Genomic DNA, 19716 nt, shown 5'->3' with positions numbered 1-19716 from the left:
CCCTCACTCTCAAAAAGCATCTTGGTAAGCGTAAGACACGTCAGCTAGGCTAAAGTTATAAGAGTGAAATTCACCTTTTCTCACATACTTGATAAGTTCAAAGAGCTCATCAAGTCTTTAGAGATTATAAGCGCCCACTAATCTGCTTTATGGGTATATAAATTTTTCCCAAAACACCATCCTCATCCTGCGCAAATGCTATCATGATCTCTCCTGGAACAAGTGCTAATTTCGAAAGATCGCGAAAAAAATTGATACTGTCGCACCGTGCTTCCATCTTCATTCTCAACTTCTCAGTTATGATTACAGTTACAGTCGGCTTACTATACATTGCATACCAGTCCACTTTTTCATACTTTTGCCTCGAACGGAATTTCATTGCAGCCTGATATAAAATAAAATCTTATTTTATGATTTTGTTTCTTTTTATTGCATTTTAGACCCTGTTAGCTTCTCTCACATCATATATATCCAGTTACCAATCTCTGGCTTCTTGATCTTACGCTAAACACCCTTCATTCCCTAATCTGATTTCCTACTTGCTTATTAGCTGCCTGTGTCATTCATTTCCCGCGATGCTACGAGATGATGTGCTGCACCAAACTGCACCACACTCTTGCGCTGTTCATTGCAGAGCGCCGTCTTCATCAACTTCAATCTGCTCCATCCCGAGGCACTGCCAGCTCATTGCCGTCTTCTACGTAGCACAAATTCAGGCTTCCGCTTTGGTTCGGACGTAGTAAAAATTCTGCAACGGAATGAATAACCCGCTTCTTGTTCATATACAAGTGTACTTTATTAAGACTTATGAAGATGTTTTGTGAACGCTACTGACCTCTGGCATTGATATTCTTTTACCTCTTCATTTTCACCAATAACGCAATACAGGCATCTACACGTGAGAGAGCCAGTAAATTGCTCGTCACAACATGCCTAACAGGTCTGCTGTTTATACATCTGCCGCGTAGATGGTCATGTAAAATTTGTAGGTCAGCTCCTATTGGGTTTGGTGCTCCGAGATGGACCCTGCGTGCCCTCACCTGATCTTTTAAGAGCCTATGGTTCAATTTTCACGCATTTTATCACTCAGTTTGTAACAAACAGCATATACCGGAAAAAGAAATTTGCTCTCAAAAATTGTATACAGTCAGCTCCTCGAATCTTTACATGGAATCCGGTTTAAGACATTTGACCGAAGTCACCAAGGCAAAGACAATCTAAGAAATTAAAGAAAAATACCTTTCTTTGGCAGTTCGCAAGAATCTCTGCGCATTATGTCACTGCCAAGTAGAGCTCATTACCCGTATTGTCATTTAAATCGCTTGGACTACATTTCGCCAGTCGTTTTCTCATTCCATGGTGGACTAATGCAATAGGCTCCCATTAGGTGTTCTCATTTCCTAGTTCCTTATGAAACATTATAAAGCGAACAGCGCAATCTTAGAGTCCTAGTGTATATCTCTCATATTGCGCCGTTCGCTTCATGATGCCTCATTAGGCTCTACGACGTTTTCGTACTGATCGAAAATTCCTAGAAAAAAACGGAAATTTGAAAAAGCGCAGGGTTGTTATTTCACGTTACAGTGCACTTTTTTTTGCCAGTTCCACGAAGTTTCAGCATAACGAATCTCGTCATTAAAGCTCCTTTATCAGAAGTTTTCGCTTTGCAAGAAAGCATAATACGTCTGGTGAAATAAAAACAAAAGCAAATAAAAGCCCATTTTCCTACCTAAATGTCAAGGTGAACTCGGAGGACACGAGTTGGCCTATTGGTGATTGTATAAATGTCCCTAATATGCGGAAAAAAGTCAGTAGACTACCAAGAAGGAATTATGCTACACCAGCGAACGCTTGGGCTCATCCTCTTCGGGGTGGTTCTAGCCCCATCGATGTCACTTGGTGCGAACAATGGAAGCGGAGAAAGCAGCAATGGCGACTTAAACATAGTGCAGGTGAGGTGGCATTGATACACTTTCAATGCGGGTCCGTGTGTTTCACAAACCCAATGGCCCAAGCTATGCACAAGCCATACTGTTTTTCAGTTTTGTAATACACCTTAGGTGTTCAAGGTTGATGATGTTAGGAAATCTAAGACGCAGGTAATAAAAACTTCGAACTACTAAGTAACTTTGCTCAACATGAGTTGTTTGTTAATTACTGAAGCGAGAATTTTCTTTCACAGCCACACAATGCAACAAGGTAGGAGAAGAAAGGTAACAAAAATTATAGGCACTCCATCTTTTGCTGTAATTGATAAGAGCACCTAAAGTTCTTGCAGACACAGGTCACGGGCATGACACCTGCACCACGATGCGGGATGCTTACGACGTTGCCAACAATGTTGCGCAGTCGTCTTATTCGCATGAATTCCATTCTGGGTAACAACAATAACTCTTGAATGAAATTTATCACGTTGGAAACTCTGGCATAGTCGGAGTGGCTCAAATAATTTCAGGCACGTATAGAAAGCTGTTCGTGTCTGGTTAGTGACTCTCAACAAGCTGGTCATGATGCGAAACTGTCCAAAGTCTCTTCCTGGATGTTGGTGACTTTTTGCGCTATCAGCCTCTTGCCGCAGATAAGTCTGGAACCAAAATATCTCGCTCGTATCCCATGCGAAGGCAAAGGGATCTAACGCGAACCGCTCTGCGAACTCCTTGTGGGCTGCCGTATGAGATGACCCCACATGGTATCCTGCCATTCATTCATCCCGCGGCATCGTCACTTCTATTGGCTCGTAACCTCGCAGCGCGACCCGCCTCTTTTTGTCGCCCATCTACTCTCTGCCAGTTCGGTAGCTACCAGAGTTTCTCGCTTTAGCTACTGAGTAGCTGCCCAGTCATTAATGCTGCGGCATCTAGAGTGAACTTGAAGGCCCATGGCTGTACTCAGAGTCTAATGTCACATTTTCGACGTCGTAGACAAGTGCAGATCTGGCTCGCAATGTTAAGAAAACGTGATGTTACAACGGGAAATGCTCTCATTCTGCGTGTGGTGGAGACATGCAAAATGCAGCAAAATAAAATACTGGCAAATGCAGCAAAATGCAGCCTGCAATCGTTCGCAAATTGTTTCCTTGGCGATCGTGCCTTAGTCGGCAGTGCTCCTGCTTTGTCCGGCTTAAGGCGCTGCCGCAGTGGGTTCTATCCCCGCGCTATGTCATTAATTCTATGACAGCACGCCATGTCATTAACTCTTTAGCGTGGGTCCAGGATTTCAGTGCAGGAGGACGAAGAGCATACGCAGAAGCGCGACTAATGACAGGACAGGTTTAGCAAATCTCAGAACCCTTTATTCTTCCAATATAATCGCAATCATGAACATTCTGACAGCAAAACACGAACAAAAAAAACGGCGCAAGTGTAAAGCAAAAATATTTGAGATCGCTGCGGTGACTGGCACTGGAGCAAGGCGAAAGGAATACGTCTACATGTATACAGACGTCCACGGCTATCTGCCGTCCAATTACTATGTCGGCGTCCATGGCTATTCTGACATCTAGGTGCATTTTTTCGCGTTTTTTCGCATTTAATTAATTAACTGATTACACCTCATAAGCCATATTTTTACCACGGGAAGATTTTATTACTCACTATCACAATTTTCGGACACTTTTTGCTGACGTGACATAGCCATATAATACTTTCGCATCAGTAACCAACGTGGTGTCTCATCCTATAGTCTCATAATTCTGGTCTTGATGCCTGAGATGATGAAGGCGTAGAGTTTAATCGAACGCCACTGCTTGCACTCGTTATGTGGTACGTAGGGCGAATAAGCTTGATGTAGAGTAAAAGAATTAGAGATTACTTCGGCGAACGACATTGGGAGAATGTGAAAGCATTGACGCCTCCTTGGCACTCGTCGCCTCTCTTTGTCTCTCTTTATGATTTTCTTTTTGTTTGTTAATTAATTGACTACTGAATTAGCGTAGTTATCTTACAGTTTAATTAAAGATCGATTTATTTTCTCTTATTATACCTTCTATCTCAATCAACCATTTTGGTTTTTTAAATTTCGCGCCGTGGTTGCTCTCCCGTCCACTTGCTATATCGTCGTCCAGCCTATTAAATCGCCCAATTGTTCTTGCTGATAATTAACTGACTAATTGTTCTATGTCTATGAAACTTTTTCTATTAATTATCACTCATTAAATATATTCTAATTGATTTCAAACTTTATATTCACTCTTTTGCCTATATTTACACTATTTTGCATCCACGGCTGTTTTCCCGTCCACTCACTTTATCGACGCCCGCGCGATTTCGAAGTTCTTTCGACATTTTTTGTTCCAGTTATATAACTATTCATCCTATCAATATCATTTTTTTTTGCGCAGCCTCTCCACATCAGTTCCTTTGGGGACACGTTTTGCGGACACGTTTTGGTGACACAGCCCCGCCGACATAGCCTAGAAATGCTTTTGCATTAATAACGCACTGAATTACTTTCAGTTAAAACGGTCGAGAACAAACAGACAGTAACAAAACCGACAATCAATGTAGAGTATTCTCGATGAGCCTATTTTTCAATTAAGCATTTGACTTTTTATAGCTTTCACTGAAATGAGACTTCCATACTCTCGAGCCGCCTTGCACGTCTTCTTTACATCATTTGTGTGATAATGTTGTGGAACGCATCCGTACGTATCTCCATAATAATCTTACCGTACGATGTTATGTGTGCTACTAACACGGTCACAAACACAGGAGCTGCGTTATTCAAAGCAGAGACGTCTCATAACAGAACAGTGGCGTGCTTTACGTGATGGCTTTCGAAAATTGAGCAATAAATTCGGCGTCATCATTCATTTTTCTTTTCTGGTCAAGTACTTCCAGCACTCTTCTTCTCAGCTTTACTTAATGCTACAGGTTTCAAATTGCCATCAAAAGGTACTCAGAATCAAAGGTAATAAATTGATAATAGCAAGTGCACTTTATCTTCTCACTCTCACTGGACACTTGTTCTTAATGTGAATGGAGAATCAGGATAATGTTCCGGAGATAATTCTTGAAAGAGTTCCTAAGCTTACCTACGTTTCCTCACGAAGCCATCAGATATCATCAGGTCATACGAATGGAACCCTTCTACCATATATTATCGTTGAAAATTTTCACAAGCCCCACTACATGAGCAATTGGCTTATAACGCAATGACCAAAACACTAACAGACATCTACAGCTGAATTTCAGAGAATCTTTGCAGTTTATTTGTGTGCAGTGGCTTAGCATATCACAGTACTTTACTGCAGTTTTCTTCCCGCAAAATCGGCATTTCCTGCAGTTAGGTTTCAACTTAGTGCTTGTTTGGGGGCAACGGTGCTTCTATGCACAGAGGCTGTTTTCCATTTCGCCTCGAGCGCATCGTTTGTTTTATGCTGCAAATTTCGCGTACACACTCAAGGAATCTTACTAACATTTCCCTTTGTTTGAGTGATTTAATCTGTAGCTCACTAGAGACTAAAAAAGTAAAAAGTGATGACGTGCGGGAATTGTATTGCAAAACCTACAACCGAACAAAAAATGTCGTTGAGCCTTTTGCTGTATTGTCTACACTACTGTGCAACTCCAACAGACGTCTGTACGCAAGACCCCCGCACCTCGTCGCGAATACAGTGTGAAACAGAGCAAAAACCGGCCCACACCTTTGTGCATGTATTTTATGCCCTACTTCAAATTACCGTCACAGGCGCACCAGGAAACTGAGATAAAGTAACGACACCCAGGGGTACAAAGCATGCCCGAGAGCGCACCTAAATGTGCACACGAGTAAAGACGAAGCGCAACACCTTTCCACGCTAAAATGGTGACGTCCTGGGCTTTGAGAAGAAAAAAAGAAACTACAATCTTTGACACCCTTCAAAAATCTCATGTGCTTTCCGAAAGGTACTCTAAACCACCCTCCCGTAGACTTCGAAACATTATTGGGTGATACCCTATGGCATTCTGCTATCGCCGCGAAGCTTTATAACATGCGTGTAACTACTGTTTAAGTACGTTTTCTTTGTCAGCGTGCTCACTAGCAACGAATAGGTCGGGTTGGATGATTCCACAGCCGGCAAGCGGATCAGCAATTGCACCGAAGCTTTAGTTCCTCGCGCTCACATCGTTTTAAAACAGTCATGTTGAGCGAGTGCCGAACGCCCCTGTAAGCCGGAAAACGAAATGTGGGCAAACGGCGCCCTCAGGATCTGTCGGAGGCCAACTAAAAGAGTACATCTGTGACGCACTCCGGAATTGTGCCCAACCCCACACGCAAAGGATATCCACGGGCACGATCGCGGCCTCTTTTTTGTGCAATTTCAATGAGTCATTTTTTAAGGTTTTAGCAGTGGCGTTGCCGTCTGGCTAGTGCACGCTTATTGAGTTCTGAATCTTTGACACCGCCATATATCTTCGGCTTTGAAAATACTAACAACACAATGTCCAGGCCAAGTACGTTTTTAATGCCAAAGCACCACTTGAAGAGGTCTAAGCGGCTCACTGAGTTTGTTTCAAGCTCGACATTGAGGATCACCTTGCCTGAATTATAAACAAAATAAATAAATCTTGCTGCGACTCAGGTTTGAACCCGCGCCGGCACGAAGAGATCAGCTTCGTTGGCCACTGCACGAAAGTACTATGATATCGCCGCTGCCAACCACGTCTCGTGTCAAACTGCAACACACTCTCAAGCTGTGCATTGCACATTGTCGCCTTCGTCAACTAATGCTGCAATCAAACCACTATACACACCTTTGCGCTGTGAACTGCAAATCCTCGTCTTCATCAACTGATACTACTATCGAACTCATATTGTCGCTAGACGTGCCAACCACCCGGCAAAGCAAACCAATGAGCCTAACAGGCTGAACACATCCTTGTGCACGTCTACTTGGTTGCGCTAAAACTGCGCTAAAACCTTACCACTTTCTTGACACCTACATTTTATTATGCAGTGACTTCATAGCATGCAAAAATTGTACCGTGCTTTGGACACTTTTGCTGGGTGGGAAGAAAACAGTGACGAATTGAAACCGCCTGATTAGTGTTATCTCTGAAATTATTTTTGCAGTTCCTGAATACTACTGAACCTATCTGGACTTACTCAACCTCTGATGAAAGCACCCTGACATGTGAAGTGGACGAGAAGATTAACATAACCGAGAAAGACATGTATTTTTGGAGATATTTTTACGTCGGTCAAAATAGGTAAGAATTTTGAGTGAAGTTGCCACTTTTGAGTAGCTGATGTCACTTCTTTCCCTCCGTAGGTCAAAGACGCAAATGTACGGAAAGTTTGATGTCTGGGCAGACGGAAGTACAAATGATATCGAGACAAACAATGTGTATAATCAAATGGTTATTGGCTACTCAGGTAAGCAATCGTCAAATTGTTATATGTCAGTTCTTGTGCAGCTACTCTTTGTAAGACATCGGTTACGCAATGCGCTGCATTACTCTTTCTATTCTTCCACTTGTCCCTAACTGCCCATACAAAACATGATTTTCTGGATTGTTTGGGGTCCGTTTTTTTTTTTTCATTTCGCAACTACTTCTAAAAAGTTGAACTTTTCCTGAAAAGCGAAAGAGGTGGTGTCAGTGAAAATGAGCAGTTCTGAAAAATAGCAGTCAGTTCGTTTCCGCTGAAGTCAGTGCACTTCTGTGTCAATCAGAAATTAGATTTTAAGGTACTACAAGAGAAGAAAACGTATAGTATGGTAGGGTAAGTTAGAGTATATTACAGTATTGTATGGTATAAAATAGTGCGTTGTGGTAAGGTATAGAGCTATGTGGTGTGATACAGTACCGTGTGGCATAGTATGGTACGGTATTGTACGGTATGGGACGCTATATTATGGTATGGTATGACATGTTCAGCAGACAAGGGAATGGGAAGAGGTACTCGTTATAACATAAATGGCGAAAGCCAAGAGTCACCGAAACCAAGAAGCATAGGGGATGCTTTTTTTTGTTTTTATCAATAAAAGATTAGTACAAGCAGAAGAAAAAACAGCCACATGCCGCTGGTGGGATCCGAACCCTAAGCATTCGAATTTCGCATCCGGAGCTCTACCAATTGAGCGACGGCGGGGGCTCTCCAATCTTCTGCGTTAATGGGTATTTATGTGCAGTGTAAGCGAAGCTTGAGAGTATTCACCAGCGCCATCCTCGCCATAGCGACGGACGTAGTACATCCTGTATTAAGATTCGCCGCTTTGGACGAGGGCGGCGCTGGTGAACACTCTCAAGTAGGGAGCCTCGATGGCCAGCGCCGCTTTCAGGGTGAGGACATCGCTCTCGACGAAGGCATGTTGGATCCCACTCTCCCGTTCGTCTACATTGGGAGCAATGCGGCGGCGGGATGTTTCGATCATAAAACTGCCCGTACCCGTGAAATACCGCTAATTTGATGTCCTCCCAAAACAACCCAAAACAAGGTGCTGCCATAGATTGTTTAAAAAGTGAATAAAAGTTAGTTATGCAAAAATATATCTTCTTTCTCAACTAATCTGCTTTGAAACTCGACGCCTTGTGAACAGTCATTACATTCTCGCAACGGGCGTTGCCTACTCCAATAGAATCTGTTTACCCGGATGCTTTACATTGCATTAGTTGGCAAACAAACAGCATTACTTATTTCGAGCTGCATTTTCATATTTGCCAAAGACTGCCATTGAAACAGCTTCTCGTTCGCCACGAAGACAAGGGCGAGAAGTTTACGAGGATGAAACGTTAAAGTTGCGCATTATAACTCCATCCAAAGCAAACATTGCTCTGGAATTCAAGCATTTCGCATGCCTTGCCTCGCATACTTTTCAGTTCTGATGTTTTACAGCCGCCTCACCTGACCTGTGGTTCCCACTTTTTTCTCCGCCCACTTCCCGATAAAGCAAAGCGAAATAGCCGTTGCCTTTTTCTAGAGTGATCAGAACATCCGGGAACACAACAGTCCCTCATAGTTTGATCTTCGACTCCTGCATCAAGCGCACAACACGAGCTCACTTCAACCACAGAAGCGTGGCCCAGTGGGCGAACTTGCGTATACTTTCGCCTCGGTTTTGGATGTTTCGAGCGTTACCCGCTGCTTTTATTCTCCCGGTTGTAGACATATAATTGTGCAGCAGCCTCAGTACACATCGAACCTTCTGCACCATGCTGTCAGAAGTCGAATGTCTAGTCCAGACCACTAGCACGTGTACCGATGACGTAGGCCGGGAAAGCTGCAATCGCCCTGCAGTTGAGTGCGCCAAGGGGAGGCGAGGATTAAAACATGACAGGCCACATCCAAATTTTCCCAGCGCTAGATACAGAACCTGACGACAGAGACGTTTCAAGTTGAGGGAATGACAGCTTTTCTGTCCTGTTGTCTGTTCCACGCTTTACGTCAAACGCGGTTTTCAAACCAGCCCTGACCCATACCTTAATTAGAGATCTATTGTCTTGCCCGGCTACACTGAGTGAGGCTACAAGCCAGCGTCTTTTATAAACTGGAGCCGACGGTTCCGCGGAAGCGAGGAAGGCGGCCCGCATTGCTCCGACTCCTCTTTTTTAGTTTAGCCTAGCAGAGATAATGGGATTCCAAAGAAGGGGTTATTGGGGGATGTTTTTGTGAGCTTACGTTGTGAATCCGTAGCTTTTATTGATTTTTGCTTGAAGTTTTGAACACAAAAATAAATGTGTCAGTTAACTACGAATCAGCAAAACGTCCTCTCATCGTATCATTAATCTACATGTAGTCAAAAGAGGGAAACTCAACCGTCTGGATTATTCTTCTGCGGAACAAGCAGTTGAGAAAGTATGACCAATAGGTGGCGACGGACCGTTTGAAAGAGAAATTGGCCATTACTGCGTGAACTTCTCCACATATGGTGCAGTAAGAAGACGAAGTGATCCCAAAGAATGCTTAAAAAGCGGGCGCTAACTACGCAGAAATAGTTATATTGGCAGGTCATCCTCAGCGCTGCTGGCATACCCGACAAAATTAGGGCCCTGTGAAGAGTGCTTACGTTCGAACAATAAATGCAGCATAATTCTACTGAATTCGGTGAAACCATGATACTCTAAATTACAACGGCGAAAGAACACCAAATAACCGCTGTGCTTTTTCAGTGCAGCCAGTGACTGGGGAACATAGCAGTCCAACATCACTTTTCGGTTGCCGTGTGGTTAGAGCGACTGCTCCATGCATAACACAAACTCAAAAGTGCCAGAATAGTACTGCTACGAGCGAAACAACTATGTACTGCATATTTCCAGTTCAGTCACATTATTCTAGTCGTCATGCAACTGCATACAAAGCCACTGTATGCAATCGGCGCGTGGGACCCAACATGCCGTTGCGACGGGGAAACGGCGGCGCGGGGTGGTGCAAAGGGTGTTCTCACCCTGAAATCGGAGGCGCGCGAAACGCATGAACATTAAGGCACCCTACTCTCAATGTTCGCTTAACTAGAAATAAATGCCTACGAACACAAAAGACTGGACAGCCGCCGCCGTAGCTCAGTTGGTAGAGCACCGGACGCGAAATTCGGAGGTCGTGGGTTCGGATCCCACCGGCGGCATGTGGTTGTTTTATCTTCTACATTTATTAAGCTTCCATTATTAAGCAAAAAAAATTCCCGATGTGCCTCGGCTTCGGTGACTGCTCGTTGCCGTCCTTTATGGCGTGATATGGTATGTTGTCATGGTGCGATATGGTATGGTATGCTATGATTTGATATGCTATGCTAGAGAAGGTAATTGTACGGTACGTAATGGCTGGCGTTCTGAAGCTGCACATAACCTATGAGAGAACATGCGCATACATCGTGCAGCATACGGCGGTTTTTCATGTCGCCTGCTTCAAAAATTCACCATCCGCGGAACATGATTCGTTACCCGCATAGTTTTGCTATCCAGCTAAACGCAATATTCACTCAGCCACAGCAGCGGGCCACACATAATAAAATGAGTTTATTAGTAAGCAATAAAAATATTTTACGTGGAAGCATTCAGCACATTGTTCTGATCTGCATGAACATTGAATACATTGTCAGTATCAGGGAAATGAGTATTTTTTGTTTCTGTTACAGGTGTAAAATTTTTTTTGTAGCTGTATGACTGCTCTGGTGGATGCTAAATTGTAATGGCTCCCTCATCACAAATCTAAGACATCTTGGGGATTCCTCTGAGCATTACACCGAATGATCAATTCGCTCTCGCCCTACCATATGCTAGCCGTCCCGGTTAGCTCATTTGCAAGACCGGCTGCTTCAGTCAGGCGGTAGTCCCTGATAAATTCCTCTCCAACTGCGAAGTTTCTGTGAAAGCTGTATAGTTTTCCTTCGTAGCCGCATGAATACAAATAAGCAATTGCACGCTTATCATTATATTGCTCATTGAATACAACGGCTAACGCTACAGAAGGCTGAGCTGAGCCGTAACTGCCAGAGGCCCCACCCTTCTTGCTCAAGCAAGGACTGTGGTTGAGGCTACCTGTCTTCGTGTTTTATAAGCAACAATTCTTAACACAAATTTTAGGTGCTATGCACCACTGCAGGCCATTCCAACTGACATACGCCCTTCTGTCACATTATAGTCATGCACATGCTCGTTACTCTTAGAAACATACACCCATTTTTTTTCTAACCGGTGTACATATTTTGGCCTGCGCCAACCAAAACCGTTGTGTTTGGCGCTCTTTGGCCTTAGATGCCCTTGCGCCAAAAAAAAACAGTATCATCATCGAATGCTGCGTGTAATACTTACCTCCTTGTAGACTCTCACGCTGGGATTATTAAAATTTAACACACTCATCACTTAGGCGCGAGTGTACTTAGGACGTTTTTGTTAAAATTATTTCTGCCTGAATACCCGTTCTCTTACAAAAACATGCAACAGCACCTTTTAGATTGGCCCGGAGCCATCCATGCCCAACATAACCTCCCCCCCCCCCCCCCAACCCCACTCCCGGGTGCAGCTGGTATTGGCGGCTCATGTTGACCAGTCAACTGCTCTCAGCTTAGAGTAAGAGCACGTAAATTGTCTTCATTTGACCTTTACACGTTAAAGAACCCCAGGTGGTCGAAATTTCCTGAGCCCTCCACTACGGCGTCTCTCATAGCCTTAGTCGCTTTGGGACGTTAAACCCCATAAACCAAACCAAACCAAACTTATTTATTTATTAAGGTACTATAAATCGCCTGTAAGGATTCTCGTAGGGCGATGTTACAGAAACGGAGTACAGTACTTATAAATCTCTTTCTCTCTCATTTACGTATCTCGTCCGCCGTTTTGGTGGCAAATGACGATGGCGAACAGAAAGAAGGCTCTTTCTAACAAGTATGCCTTCAAAAATAAAAGGCAAGGTTAACCGCTGCCGTAGTTTCGTTTGTAGCGACCTTTACGCGACAAAGGAAGGCCGTGAATTCGAGCCCCATCCCGACAATTTTTTAGCACTTTCTCCTTTCTGCAAACTGTTGTACTATTGAAATGTGTTCCCCATGAATACATTCCTATCGTCACCGCCAATATTAAAAATTTTCCAATTATTTTCTTTTATTAATACTGGCTTCCTAAGTAGCAGCATTAACCATTAGTGCAGCATCCTTGCGGCAACGACCAGTTGCGTAACACACACTGCACACGTCACAAAGAACCTTATACATGGGAGCCGGGTGTAGTACCCCAATGGAAACTCCTTGTTTCTCGTTTGCTTCTCTCTCCAGCGCGTCGAAAGCGAGGTGGATGAAAAGTGGTAGCAAGTAACGCTGAATTTGTTCATTTTACATTTTTTCTACGTGCTCTCAGCACTCGAAAGACGTCTTGTGGCCGGCCTCGTCGAGGACCAACTGCCTCTCAGAGCAGCACATTGGTGCTTCAAAAAGGCCTCTTTTTGTCACTACTAAGTCAGCCTTGTCCAATTTTCAAGAAACTTTAGTAAGACCTAGACAGCTATTCTTCTATTAATTCCTGATATTTGAATTTTCTTCTCACGTCTGCAGAAAGTGTTCTAATTGGCTCTGAGATACTGCTGTATCAGAGCGAAGACAAAAAGTGCGGGGTTTTGAAAGTCTTTCGGACACCTTCTGGTAAGTCGCTGTTGCAGAAGACGCGAATTATAACATTAGAATAAACTCTGGCCCTTCAAATTTGGGCCGAAGATTTCTTAGAAATGTTGGCCAAAGGATCAACAATTGATGAAATTGCTTACGGGCTGTAGGTGCAGCTGGAACTTTATAAGCACTGAGCAATCTGCTTCATTTAGGTTCTCTATGCTTTCGTCTACTTTAGTTGTGTCGTGCTCTAAGGCTATACCATTAATGTCATTTTAGCAAAGTACTTAGCATCTCCCTTTCTACAGCTGCTAAAACATCTGCTAGATCGCTGCCGCCAGTTAAAACACCCACGTTAACATCATTCTACGGTAAAAGAGGAGTGCTTTGCAGTACAGGTTTTACATGATATCAGTCTCCTAAGTTAACGCTTTTCATGCATGGGTAGCTATCGGGATCAAAAAGCAGTATCCGCCAGCTTTTTTATGTCGTTCTTCCTTAAGTTCGGAAGGGCGAACGGAAGCAAAAATTTGCTCAACAAGGGGTAAACTTCTGCTGCGAACGCATTTTGGTGCTGCAAACTCAGTTTACGTCAAAAATGTGTACAGAAACCATTCTCAATGGCGGATGAAATTCTTGGATTCTTTAAGATGGCATATGTACGTTTAAATAGATGAGAGCAGCCTCACATAGCGAAGCAAACCTGTTCCAAACAATATCATATTTCACGAAATTTTTATCTGCAAATGGCCCACGTGGACATGCTTCAAATTTAATTTTCTGTTAGTGTGCAGTGAAGTAATATGAGGTATTCCGGGCCTCTCCATTCACAATATTTGTCTCGCGTTGAGCACATTTGCGAACATGATACTGTATGTGATATCTGCCGCGCTGTACAAGAGTGACGGCTATTTACTTACTATATTGCAAAGACGCAGCATGCAAAAATCTATCCTATGCATGTAAGGGTGCACATGACATTTCAACCTGGAGAGGCCACATATGTGGAAAATACAAATTTAGGCTTGTCACTGCTTTATTTACTTCCAATTGGCGGCATCTTAACCTCATCAAAAAAGAATTCCTCTTTATTCTCGGCATTTTTACTAGTTTAATATTTCCTTATCCCCTGTATTCGAAACATTGAAGGTGTCTTAATGCCGAGAAAAAGCCCATTAAACTCGTTTGAAGACTTCCTGACATGCAACTTCATGATGATAAAAGGTGACGAACTGCACAGTCCAGTTTATATTTGGTTTGACACGTTCACTTGCAGTTCCTTTCTTTTATTAAACTCTATATGAAAGCTCCCAGCATGGTCCGATATTGAACAAGGAGTCCTGGTTGCCTTCATCTCGCGCTACAAAACAATCAGTTCCTTGATAAAAGTGCTAGAGACAGACTTGGAGACGACAACCTTGCAGCAACCTTTCGCAGCTCACGTTTTAGCGGCTCACGGAAAGCCTAAGCAGAAGCCGCATGCCATATAAAAGCATGCAGATTGAGAGGTTTACTGGGAAAATGCACGTATGAAAATGTAACAAACACGCTTTCTCTGCCTATGAAGCATAATTGTGGTCTTAATATCCTCCGGAAGCTTCTACTTATGATAACTCAGTGGCCATGCAAGAAAACAAAGCATTGTTCAGTGTATATTTAGGGCTTTTTCTCGAGAATGTTTAGCTCGACGAATTTGCTTTCGGCTGAAAGTTTTTCATGTGTCGCAGCAATTTTTCTAACTTTGTCTGTTTATGATGTCCCAGTGAGAACAAAATAGAAAATTTTTCTTTTTCACAGCAGACATTCTTAAAAAGTTTAAGGACATAACAACGGTAGCAGTGCACCTAGCATCGAGACAAATTCTCATAGTAACGACAGCGCCTTTCACGTGATCATGTATTACAGTCTTCTCATGATAGAAGTAGGCATTTCGCCTTTCCGCAGACGCGCAGTATTACGGGTGATTAAGATGCTAGAGAGGAAGGAAAGGTTTCTAGCTTATTTCGGAACCTACTTTCACCACTTTGGACTGAGATGGCGCGGCTGCGCTGACTTGTTCTTTCAGTCCTTCAGTAGCTGGATCCTTTATCTTTCTTTTGTATCATGTAGCGGACCAAGGTGCTTCTTTTAACTGCTGAAATGATTTTTCTAGCAGCAACACTAAAAAACTTTTTTTAATGCGTTAAAGAGCTACGTCATGCCGGACATCGTTGCACAAAGTGATTCCTCGTTTATAAAACATCTCGTAGAGACCGGTTTTCCCGTCACGTAATTTTAGCTGCGAGTGAAAATCTCAAGTCTTTCTCTAAATCTTATGAATACAAAACGAAACGGAACTGACATACTGGGACAAGGCAGCAGAGAAGTCGGTTCTCCTCACTACAAGTTCATGTTGCTTTTTCATCGCCCTATAAGCAGACACGTCTCGGCTTTGCTGTAAGGAAAAGATTCAACATACTCGTTATGCCAACCTGTTTCACTCCTCAATCAACAAGATTATGCTTAGTGAAATGTACAAGTGCTGTAATAGGAAAACAAGACATGCGAACGTATGGCAATCAGTCATGCAGTGCCACCTAACGTATCTATTATTAAGCAAAGTTGATGCCACAACAGACACACACGCTCTATTTCATGTAGCCTGTACGGTGCATCCTGCACCTGTTTTTAGCAGGTGAAACGACTTCTCACTATTTTATTGCAAAAGCATTACGTAACGAGGTCCTAACCGGCTAGTCGAGTTCGTGTGAAGCGTGACCTTGAAGGTGACCTTTGCAAAGCCTAGCTATGCGGCCGGGATAGCTCAGTGGTTATGGAGCTCGACTGCTGACCCGAAAGATGCGGGTTTGATCCCGGCCGCGGTGGTCGCACTTCGATGGAGGCGAAATTCTAGAGGCCCGTGTGCTGTGCGATGTCAGTGCACGTTAAAGAACCGCAGGTGGTCGAAATTTTCGGAGCCCTTCACTACGGCGTACTTAGTAGACATAAACCCTCATAAAGCATAAAACCTAGCATAGCAACAGCCCATGAAGACAGAAATAAATATTGCCACGACTGGTCTTCGAACCCGCGGCGGCGGGAACAGATCAGTATCGCTGGTCACTGTGCGAGGTAACTACGCTACACCGCAGCCGAACACGCCTCACGTTAAACTGGAACACACACTAGCGCTGCGCCATGTACATCGTCGTCTTCAACAACTTACATCTGCGGCAAGAACAGATCAGATCAGCTTAACCTCCATCAGAGCTTACCCTGAGTCGAATATTGCCGCCAGACGGGCCGATGATCCAGCAAAGCAAAACCATGAGACAACCAGGCTAAACACATGCTTCCGCATGTCAACGTGGTTTAGCTGCGTTAAAACCATACCACTTATTTTTCTGTAGCGAGAGTGGGGAGTTGTATGGGAGTTTTTATTCATTTGTTCTTATTCATTTCAAGATGTATTGGCCTTCTGGAAACCGAGTTAGCCACTCAGACGGACTGCCTTCATCATATCCTGCGCTATCCGGACCGTGCGCTTCAGAAGCTGTTTTCTTTGCAAACAAATCTGCCATGACTGGCCCATCATGCTGAGGTGTTCCTACAAGCCTTTACGTTAGGGGACGTTGGGTTAGTTTCGCGTTGCCTCTGTCATGCACGTTTAATAAGCGTCGGTGCGGCGTCTGCTTTTAGATGAGTGGAGCAACACACAGTAAAGAACCGATGGCCGCCGTGTATCACTCAACGGAATAGCAAATGCGTTCAGCAGGTGGCAAATACTACTTCTCAGGGTGGTGCTTCAAAATACCGAAGCTGAGTATTTTTTTCACACTCTGAATTCGTTCCTCTCCACGGCGTTCCACTAGTTTTAGCGCAGGGCAGCACGTCTTCACAGTCATTTGCGAGCTCTCGAAGCCTGAAATCACATACCTTGGTCCGCGAGGATGTTATATGAAGCCTAGCTACCCCGCGACTGGCGATAAGGGAGATTTATAGAAAGCAAAATAAAACCATAACTGTAAGGCGGTCCCTGACACTACGCACGTTTCTTTCATACAGTCCCCAACACTTAGATAGCTTTAATAAGGTAGAGCCTCGCTAAACCTCAAGGGAATCTTTTCCCCTACCCCGTCTCTTCGCTGCTTCGATTGGCTTGCATCAGGTTGGCTTACAAAGGCGCCAAAATCTGCAAATGGGCTTCAGCTACACGACGGCTCAGGGTTGCCTCCAGAAACGGCTCTCCAAGTAAAATTATTTTGCACCACAAATCACCCACGGTGTCATTTTAACTGAGCAATGTATGCAGGTTTCAAGAGCGTAGGTCATTCAAACCACCGGGATTATTGGAGGCACTATATTGGAGCCGCTAACGGCTTCCTACATCGCCGGCATAGCTTCGAACACATCGCAGATACTATGAGACGTCTTACTAGTTTCATAAGGAAAGATAAAGAAAATTGTATTAGGCACCAAGCTGAGCGCCGTGTAAACGACATAATGGTCTAGCAAAATCTTGCACCGCAACCGTCTAAAAAGAGCTAATAAGTTTCAAAAATGGCATCTGGTTGCGCTGAAAGGCACTTGGCTAGCCGCTGACGTGTTTAATTAGCATCTGACCCCGTGTATGCCGCAGAATTCAATGAACATTTTTTTCCGCGAAGCAGGACGAATAAATGTTTCCTCCTGGACATTGGCGTTGAACATTAGTGCCGCAGCCAGAACTTACCTTCAATGCGTCAGCATTATAAAGGTAGAGGGAATGTAGGAGAGAAAAGAGAAACAGAGGGTGAGAGCCAGCCGAGGTATATGAAGATATCGTGGTCACCAATCGGAGTCGAGGTCTGCGGTGAGTGAAGAGGGGGTACGGTGTATAAAACTGCGACTGCTGGATTGGATTTCGAGCATGCACTGGAGGTACGACGTGTCACACTGTTACTGACAGACTGGACCACGCCGCCCGCTCGTACGGTCTGAACCTGTCGACGGCCGCGGCAGGTCATTCCGGAAAAGCACTATAGTGCTAGTGCATATCCAGCCGCATTAATGGTACTGATCGTCTGCACGTTTTCTTACTTCCACCGTCGGATAGCATCCTGAGGCATTCAGGTTTTCAGGTTATTAGCAAGCTCAGAGGTATTCTTGGCAAAAATCACTGTTCACTGCTCTTGGAAGCTTTGTGTGTCTTGGGTTTAGTGTTTTTGGGTTGTTTACCATCTTTCAATGATTGTTAATGTAATTAGGAAAAATAGGATGAACATTATGTTTTTTGAGGGTTCTCTCGGAGGAAAGTAAAGCGACCACAGGTAGTTAACTGAGAGAAGCTTTGCAATGTTCCTCTCTCATCTTCGTGCAAGTTTCATTCAAAGTACAGGGCATTGAGTCTGTGACCTGACTACTGGTGGTCATTGCTCTGATTCAAATTTTGAAACATATACTTTCTCGTATATATTTTTTTCCAGGCGACTGGCACGACCTTCGCGTGAAAAATTCATCGATAGATGAGGGCCCGAGCAGAGACTGCTTGGATTTTTTTAATAACCACAAAAAGCGCACAGTGCGACACCTGTATAATTCTACTTGCCAGCGGATTCTGACGCATCCCGAAGACAACCTCATTCCAGGAGCATGAAGGCCCCGTGCAGTAATAAAGATGCAACCCTGCAACATATACTGTCGGAAGAAATTTCTTTTAAATACAGGGGCAGTTTAATACCTGAATTCAAGGCTTTAAAGCTGCGATATTTATATACAAAACGCTCTTCTGAAACTGGAGCGTGTGATTCCAAAAACATCGATCAATCTCCATCAGAATTTTATGAGCCTGAAGAAAGAAAAAAATGCTTTCTAACCTTTCCCGAAAAATTCGTGCTGATGACGCCGGAATCAAGCAGTTCACTTCTCGGCACTTGAGACGCGCAACCATGGCAGAAATGCTTGTTTCGGCCTGTATCGTATTTACTACTGTGGAATTATCTATATTTAAGAAATATTATCACAAGTACTTCGAACAGTGATAAACCAACGCACTCTAAGGCAGGCAAGGCTCAGTAGGCTTTTAAATTGGAGTACCAATCATGTTATTTGTCAGTTATCACTTTTTCTCACACCCCTGCCTGAAGTATATCCTCATTCCGCAAATTTTAAATTGATGGTAAAATCTAGTTAAATTGGTCGTCCGTCAAACGGGTGGCCCATATCCGGCGGCGTCAATGATGAAGCCACATATCTAAATTTATATCGAAGGATACAATAAGGTAACACCGACATAAAAATTCTAAATTACGCCCTTTTTGTAAGTCTCCTGTCGAATACCCAAGACAAATATAGCATCATCAAGGCAACAGTTGGTGGGCGGCTAAACTCTACTCCTGTTAAATAATTTTCAAAGGGCTGCTACAAAGGATGCAGCCTAACGAAAAATGTCCGCTTGAATGTTTATTGAGGTATCTTGCGCAAGCGTACTGCGAGAAGCACTATAAATATGTGACCACACTCTAATCACCTTTGTACAATCGAGCCCTTATGTTCATCATAGGAAATCAAGCTTGTGCTTATTTTAAAAGATTTATCATTTCAACTCGTCTTAGTGCCTCTCGGTTCCAGCCACCATTCTACATTTCATCCTGCACCGACCACAAGTTCAATGTTGTCGGGCTCAATGGCCAGAGTTACCTACACTTTAATTCTTGCGTTCGACGCCTTTAATCTTGGTTGCT

General features: G+C 43.7%; 1 protein-coding gene and 1 non-coding gene across 2 annotated transcripts; both read left to right on the top strand.

Moving 5' to 3' along the window:
* Positions 1-1889: 1889 nt before the first annotated feature.
* LOC149333094 (uncharacterized) lies at positions 1890-18629 on the top strand. The gene is made up of 4 exons (XM_089557639.1): positions 1890-1952; positions 7054-7154; positions 7253-7356; positions 18460-18629. The coding sequence occupies exons 1-4, from the start codon at positions 1890-1892 to the stop codon at positions 18627-18629; spliced, it is 438 nt and encodes a 145-aa protein (XP_089413765.1).
* On the top strand, positions 10471-10543 carry TRNAS-CGA (transfer RNA serine (anticodon CGA)). The gene has a single exon. It is a non-coding gene; the product is annotated as a tRNA-Ser (tRNA).
* Positions 18630-19716: the final 1087 nt, after the last annotated feature.

This window comes from Amblyomma mixtum, chromosome 8 (assembly GCF_055824585.1).
Source record: "Amblyomma mixtum isolate Tamu chromosome 8, ASM5582458v1, whole genome shotgun sequence".
Classification (NCBI taxonomy): domain Eukaryota; kingdom Metazoa; phylum Arthropoda; class Arachnida; order Ixodida; family Ixodidae; genus Amblyomma; species Amblyomma mixtum.
This window is presented reverse-complemented; position numbering and strand designations above follow the sequence as displayed.

Bases quoted from the DNA above. Each gene is read 5' to 3' on its own strand.
- LOC149333094 (XM_089557639.1), top strand. From the start codon at position 1,890: ATGTCACTTGGTGCGAACAATGGAAGCGGAGAAAGCAGCAATGGCGAC. The intron at 7,155-7,252 runs GTATTTTTGGAG...TTCCCTCCGTAG, and splicing joins AACATAACCGAGAAAGACAT to GTCAAAGACGCAAATGTACG. The intron at 7,357-18,459 runs GTAAGCAATCGT...ATTTTTTTCCAG, and splicing joins AATGGTTATTGGCTACTCAG to GCGACTGGCACGACCTTCGC.